The sequence below is a fragment of the Myzus persicae genome, unplaced genomic scaffold, assembly GCF_001856785.1.
Source record: "Myzus persicae strain clone G006 unplaced genomic scaffold, MPER_G0061.0, whole genome shotgun sequence".
NCBI lineage: Eukaryota > Metazoa > Arthropoda > Insecta > Hemiptera > Aphididae > Myzus > Myzus persicae.
Window position 1 is genome coordinate 22,471 of NW_019103124.1, and position 7,894 is coordinate 30,364.

Below are 7,894 nucleotides of genomic sequence, written 5' to 3' on the forward strand. Positions count from 1 at the left end.
TAACGAGGACCCCTCCTTTCTCAGTTTACCTTAATATTGTGTTATTTTTTGTACATTTATTGTATGTAATTTTACTTGTGTCCTAATTATTTTAGTTTATATTTACTGTGCCTGTTATTCTGCTGTATTTTTTGGCCATCGCCCTTGTATATGTTAGTTATCTTATTTTACTGAATTATTGTTATGTTCTATACTAAATAAGGAATTTTTTATTCCGTGAATTAATAAATAAATAAATTAATAAATAAATAATATTATCAGATAATATGTTATATAAATGTACCTACTATTTTAGCAGTATATCGTTAATGTAGTACAATAACAATTGCTTATAGTAAGATATATTGTAGTGGTAATTAGTAGCAGCGACATTGAGTAGGTAGTAGGTACCTATAATATTTGGAAATAATAAAAATGGAGTTCATTGTCCACGAAAACTACAATAATATTATTAGTTGTATTAATAGTTTAGTGTTCATGATAAAGTCTGTACATTGAACGATGCGCCTACTAAGGTCTCTATGACAACATAGATGGATCACTTTGCTCATGGTTTTCACTTCCATGCCGAGTACCTACATTATACTTTGTCATGACTTATGTTAAAATAATAAGTGTTCATTAGAAGGACATACTATAACATCAATGAACAAATGCAGCACAATTTACTTACCACTAGATAGCATTGGACATTGTGATTATTCATAGGCTGGGATCAGTAGCAGAGAAGAAACATATTTATTTGATGATCACTGCACTTCAGTCATCATCTACATGCCAATTAAAACCGTTGGGAGTCCATTCTATCATTCCAAATTCCGTTGGTTGCAACTATATATTATTATTTGCAATAATTATTTTCGGATGGTAACTGACGAACACGTTGAAAAATGACTAACTTATTTCTCCGTTTGGTGACAAAAATTGGAACACCATTAGACAAAACATTACCACAGGTATAGTATGTTAATTTGTAATTTAAATGTATATTACTCAACTGTTTCATCACATTGCTCACGATACCGCACAGCTAGTAAGCGTGATACCTTAATTACTTGTCACTCAATTTTACTTCACGAAATTAATAAATTACAGTATTGTACATTTATTGATCTTAGTGACTAATATTATTATTATTTTATTAATTGTATGTTTATTCATTTAAACAACACATGCTTATAATTAAACAATCTTTGATTGGAATCAAGTACCTATACGTTTTTAATTTTTATGCATCAAATAGGTGTAACTTGGTCAGAGCATTTTTTCTACTAGAAAAAATGTTTTCATACACAAACAAAAAAAAAACCTAATTTTTAATCAAATATCAAAATCATTAACTTCTCAAGAGGCTACACAGGCATAAGTTCGTAACGCAGTAAATGTACGCTCAGCAGATCACGTTTATCTCCGTTAGCTTAAAAATTAGAGTGAATCGACCTATTATAAATCTTGATGGTAAAAACATTATCAATGTTTGTTTTTGGGGTGCGACAGTTCAGTTTTTAATTAAGTTATTAAGTATTTTTTAATTTACGCTTTATTATGTAATATATATTATGTAATTATAATCATCGTAAAATCTCCACCAAAAAACACAGATAATATTCTTAACACTGAGGTTCATAACATTATACGTCGATTCACTCCGATTTTTAAACTGCAGATCTAAACGTGATCTGATGAGCATAAATTTAATATGTCACAACAAATGCCTGTGTAGCGTCCTCTTAAAGGAAATTTAACTATGCAACCTTAATATAACCAATAATAACATGTACTGTATGTAAATCGTATGTAGACTAAAGGCCTAGTAGCCGATGTAATTAAGATCAATAATAAAAAAAAAACACACACGTCATTGTAAAACGTAGATATACTTTTATTGCTCCACTCAGGATGTAATATTACATAATCATAGAGGACATACACAATAATGATAGAAAATACAAATAAAATTCATTAGATACGTTTACTTAAAAATATATATCCTAAATTTCAATTAAAAAAATATTTAGTCATGGTTATGATTTAATAACATTTAAATTAATTTTATTGAATATTTGTATTTTTATTCAGATAAGCAAGGCCTCATGGACCATGTCAAAACTCATCAGTCGGCCAATACATATAACCTGCAGTGCACGAGATGCAGAAATTTCTTCCATTCTGGAACAAAGAATTTTGGGAGCTCCACCCAAAGTATGTAGTACCTACATTAAATTTCAAACTATTCTTTGAGTAGATGAGAGTTTTAGTGAGTGAGGGTCGAATGTAACTTCGAATATGAGTTGGTAAGTCGTAAGTTATTATAATGGATGTGTTTTAATTGAATTTAGTGATAAATCGTTGTAATCGATGCAAAATGGTCTAACTTTTTGGTATCCAAGGTTACCTAACAATTATTTTAATAAAACTAAAATCTTCACAAATGTCTGTAATTTAGATTCTGAGCGATGCAAATAAAGCATTGATTTTAAAATGATGTGTTTGTTTGTTTATTTTTTTTCTTATTTTGTGTATGAAGACACTTTTTCTAGTAGAATCTGATCAACTCTGGTGTAGATTTCTTGTGGAAAATGAATAAGATTTAATTAGTGCTTTCGTTAGTTCAAAATGAGAAGATTAAAGGGAAAAAATACGAACATATTTTGTTGAAATCTTAGTATTATTTTTAAAATAATTACATGGTATTTTTGGTTACCATTTTACCAATAAGTTAGACCATATTCGCTCAGCATCGTTTTTGATTGTATTTATCATTGAATTAAAACTTAGCACATTCATAATAGTGTTGAGTTTCTAGTCAATAACAAGGTACACACGGCACCCACTGGCTACAGTGCATATAACAGCTTGTTGACATAAGTACTTGACAATTTTTGTTTTAAATTCTTGTCGATTATTTTTAAAAAGAAGTTAATGAGAATTTTTAATTTTGAACAAAACACCGGAAAGTACCAAACCTCCCTCAAAGTTGATGATTGGAATTTTTTCTTCTAGAAAAAATATCTTCACTTATAAACAAAATATTTAATCATACATCAATGTTAAATCACTTCGCTCCTCTCAGAATCTAAGATTATAATTTAATGAAAACAAAATATAATAATAATAATAATAATATGTATAATCTAGGCTGATTTAGAAGAAACAGGTAGAGTTATAACTATTGGTGACGGTATTGCTCGTGTTTATGGATTAAAAAATGTCCAAGCAGAAGAGATGGTAGAATTTTCCTCTGGATTGAAGGTATGATTTTCTTTTGTTAAAAATAAATTAAATTATGTATGTTTAAATGTATAATCAATAATTTCTTTCTTCTAATTTAGGGTATGGCTCTTAACTTAGAACCTAACAATATAGGGGTTGTAGTATTTGGCAATGACACACTAATCAAAGAAGGCGATGTTGTGAAACGTACTGGTACTATTGTGGATGTACCAGTCGGCGATGACCTGCTTGGACGTGTGGTTGATGCATTGGGCAATACTATTGATGGTAACGGACCATTGACATCTAAGCTTAGGTACCGTGTTGGTAGAAAGGCACCTGGTATAATTCCCCGTGTGGCTGTGCGAGAACCTATGCAAACTGGTATTAAGGCTGTTGACTCACTTGTGCCTATTGGTCGTGGTCAGCGGGAATTGATCATTGGAGACAGACAGACTGGGTTAGTAGTTACTAACTTTTCATTAATCATAAATTTATTGTTGTTATTTATTTCATAAATTTTGCATTATTCAGTAAAACTGCTTTGGCTATTGATACCATTATCAACCAAAAGAGATTTAATGATGCCCAAGATGAAAAGAAGAAACTATATTGTATCTATGTTGCTATTGGACAAAAGAGATCGACTGTTGCCCAAATTGTAAAAAGGTTAACAGACACCGGTTAGCATAAATATTCATAAAGAAATAGGAATTGAGTTATTGTTTTAAGATTATAAATCAAAAGTTTGCTTATTTATTAAAATATAAAAACATATATATACCTATTCATTATTATAAAGGCGCAATCAAGTATACCATAATTGTAGCAGCTACAGCTTCTGATGCAGCTCCCCTGCAATACCTCGCCCCATATACTGGATGCGCCATGGGCGAATTTTTCAGAGACAACGGCAGGCATGCCCTTATTATCTATGATGATTTATCCAAACAAGCTGTTGCTTACCGTCAAGTATTATACTATTATTGGCATGTTGTAATAATTTATTTTAATTACTGTATTTTGTAATGTTTTGTTAGATGTCCCTGTTGCTGAGGCGTCCACCCGGTCGTGAGGCCTACCCCGGTGACGTGTTTTACCTTCACTCTCGTCTTTTGGAACGAGCAGCCAAGATGAGTGATTCTATTGGTGGTGGATCTTTGACCGCTTTGCCTATAATTGAAACCCAAGCGGGTGATGTGTCTGCGTACATTCCAACTAACGTAATTTCCATTACTGATGGACAGATTTTCTTGGAAACTGAATTATTTTACAAAGGAATCCGTCCAGCTATTAACGTTGGTCTGTCCGTGTCTCGTGTCGGTTCTGCTGCTCAAACTAAGGCCATGAAACAAGTGAGAAATGGAAACGATTTTGATTCATTTTTCTACAAAAATAAATACGTTGATCGTTAATGAATATTATAGGTAGCTGGTTCCATGAAATTGGAATTAGCTCAGTATCGTGAAGTAGCAGCATTTGCTCAATTTGGTTCCGATTTGGATGCATCTACTCAACAACTTTTGAATCGTGGGGTCCGTCTGACTGAGTTATTAAAACAAGCACAATATGGTAAGGAAATCAAATTTATAGTATCCATAATGAGAGTGGGTTACCATATTAATATTATCGCTGTTTTCATAATATGGAAAATATAGAAAATCAACTGGATATTGCATTATGTATTTCAATACATTCACACTTATCTATTGGTTATCTGACTATCATAATTTGTATTTTAGTACCAATGGCCATTGAAGAACAAGTTGCTGTTATCTACTGTGGCGTACGAGGATTCCTTGATAAAATGGCACCATCCAAAATTACTACATTTGAGAAAGAATTCTTACAACACATAAAGTACTTACTCGTTGTTTAGTTCTGTGTTTTAAGTATCAACTAACAATGCATTAAAAAATAAAATAACCTTATTTATATATTTTTAGGACCTCTGAGAAATCATTATTGGCAACTATCGCAAAAGAAGGAAAAATCACAGATGAAACAGATTCAAAATTGAAATCTGTTGTTACTAATTTCTTAGCTTCATTCTAAAATGTACGATTATAATTAACTGAAATTGAAATCGAAATAGTAATTTTTTTATTTGAGTGATAACAATATAGCGCTAAGTAAATTGAACTAATATAGTCCTTTAATAATAAAGTTTTTGAAAATTGAAAAAAATATTTTGGCGATGACCTCAACTTCAACTAAGTTTGCTTAGGTACTTAAAAATTGCACCGATAAAGTTTGCAAATAAATAGATTTGGTCAGACATATTTCTCTTCACAATACCACTGAGTACTAACCTGAATTAAAAGCAATCAATTCAGAACTACATAAGGTACCTTGAATAGTTTTTTAAAAAAAAAATGTATTAATTAAACTGTAATTAAACTGAATTAGCTATACAAATTGAATATTTGATACGTATTTAACTACTTATCTACTAAATAGTTTGAAAATTGAAGTGATTTTGTCAATATTTGAACTTCAAATCCTTATAACAAAATAGTTTCTACGCATTAGGTCTAATGAACTTTTATTGAATAATAAAACTAAGTTAAAATTGGCTTGAATAATTATATTATTTAACAGTTCCATATGTTCGTGGCTATTTTTTAATCAATCTATTTATAACAGTTACACAATATTATAAGCAATACGCAATATAAGTTATGACAAATGATAAATGACCAATACTGATAATAACAAAATAGCTAGGTTCTAGGTATATTACAACGGTCTAACTAAATATAAAATTAGTCAAAGTTAATTAAAATAAGTAATAACAACAATAATTATTGTGGTATAAGTAAATACTAAGTACTAAACTCAGTTTTTACTGTTGAGGTATCTTTTCTAGTAAATAAAAAATATTTATGGCGTCGGAATAAAATTCTGAATTACGTTTTCCGTCAAACGATTCTGGAGTAGATGGTAATTCTACCAATATTTTTGGTAAAAAATGACAGTCATCCGATCTCGATAATATATTATTTTTATAGTTGGGTATTAGTTACTTACTAGGTATACCCATATTATGCGTGCAAGCGTATGGGAACCGATTCGAACAATTTAATTTTACTCTTAACCGATTTCGTATTTCCTCTTTCTAAAAGTCAATCTGTTCAAATAAATGAGTAATTAATTATGGCGTTGAGATATTTATATTGTAACCGTATTAAAAAAATACCCTTTTAGGTACTGCAGCGTTATCATGATACAATTTTAACCAGACGACATGCGCATATTATGGCGAAAACTTGTTTATGCTCCTACGGTTAATACACGGTAATAAAACGATGGTGTCCACTTTGAATTTCATATGCTCGCAGATGCGAGTCTACCCATATAAGGTTAAAAGTTTTGACAGTAAAATCGAGTAGGTATATGTTACGAGCTGTATAATAGCCGTATAATACGTCAAAAATCGTAATCGAACTTTTGCTTGCTGTATATAATATATTTATAACGAATTTTTAGTAAGCTGAAAAGTATAATATTGGTATAATTACAGCTACAAGAACGTCAAGGGCACAAAGTACCTACAACATGTATACATATTTGCACAAAACATCAATCGATATTTATTGTTTATATAGTAGTCGTACAGTGTTGAGGGCCCGGAACGCAATTCATAGCAGCCGCCGACCGACACTCTCTCACACACACACGCATTATATTTATATTGTTTTATTTTTGTAGAATATATTATTTTTGTCATCGTGAATTATACAATAATATTATGTAGATTACGTTCGTTATCAGCCGCCGCCGGCTTACCGGTGTGCAAATTAACACGGCCGCCGTCGACGACGGAGTGCATATCCGGTTAGCACGGCCGCCCAAATCTTTGTCGCTCTCGCACACACCAATGAATCGAGGTGTCACAAAACAATATTATATATTATTTTTAGTTGTATTCGTGGGCTCGAATCGCCTCTTTTTATTACATACCCATCACGCGTGCGCAAAACGCCACCCTTTGTTTGTATTGTGGTTTCATATTACGAGTATAATATGATCATACTATATACATTTGTGGGCTCAAACCGCCACTTGTTATTATATTGTTATTTATTAATTTCCGTAACGAAAATCGCTACGTGTTATTAAACCGTTGTAGGTTACCGTATGATTATTGAAAATGTTTTTTATATTGTTTTCCGTGTGGTTTGTGTGCGATTACTAACATTTTTTTAGGATATGGACCAGACTGGCCAGCTGTCCTCCAGTCTGACCAGCTATCGTTTGTTAATCAGTGAGTACCCATTTTATATTTCTGTGAAGCGGTGCATTGTACGATTGCTATTATTATTATGTTATATGCCTATTGTTACCAGCAATACAGACAATCGATTCGGATTAATTTAACTATAGGTATATCATTATCTATAACACTTCAAACAGCTGACTATATTATTATCTTGTTCTGCCAGAACGGTCATATAATACTATCATTTAATTGTACTCGGCCACGAGGGCTGCGCATTATCATTGTAATTAGATTTGTGATTTTTAATTTCTATTTATTTTGGTCAACAGTCATTATTTCCAATTTGTGTATAATACAGCAACTTAATAACCAAATCTTGCTACCATTTTATCCAAGTCACCTATTTGTACATTAATTTTAAGCCTACACACACACACACATACACACATACACACACAT

General features: G+C 31.4%; 1 protein-coding gene across 1 annotated transcript; it reads left to right on the plus strand.

Annotated features, from left to right (window-relative positions):
- Positions 1 to 381: 381 nt before the first annotated feature.
- LOC111033833 (ATP synthase subunit alpha, mitochondrial-like) lies at positions 382 to 5,324 on the plus strand. The gene is made up of 10 exons (XM_022314763.1): positions 382 to 956; positions 2,080 to 2,202; positions 3,139 to 3,252; positions 3,333 to 3,673; positions 3,748 to 3,896; positions 4,016 to 4,185; positions 4,254 to 4,568; positions 4,641 to 4,785; positions 4,956 to 5,073; positions 5,160 to 5,324. Exons 1-10 carry the CDS (start codon positions 891 to 893, stop codon positions 5,266 to 5,268), a joined length of 1,650 nt encoding a protein of 549 aa, XP_022170455.1. The 5' UTR covers positions 382 to 890; the 3' UTR covers positions 5,269 to 5,324.
- Positions 5,325 to 7,894: the final 2,570 nt, after the last annotated feature.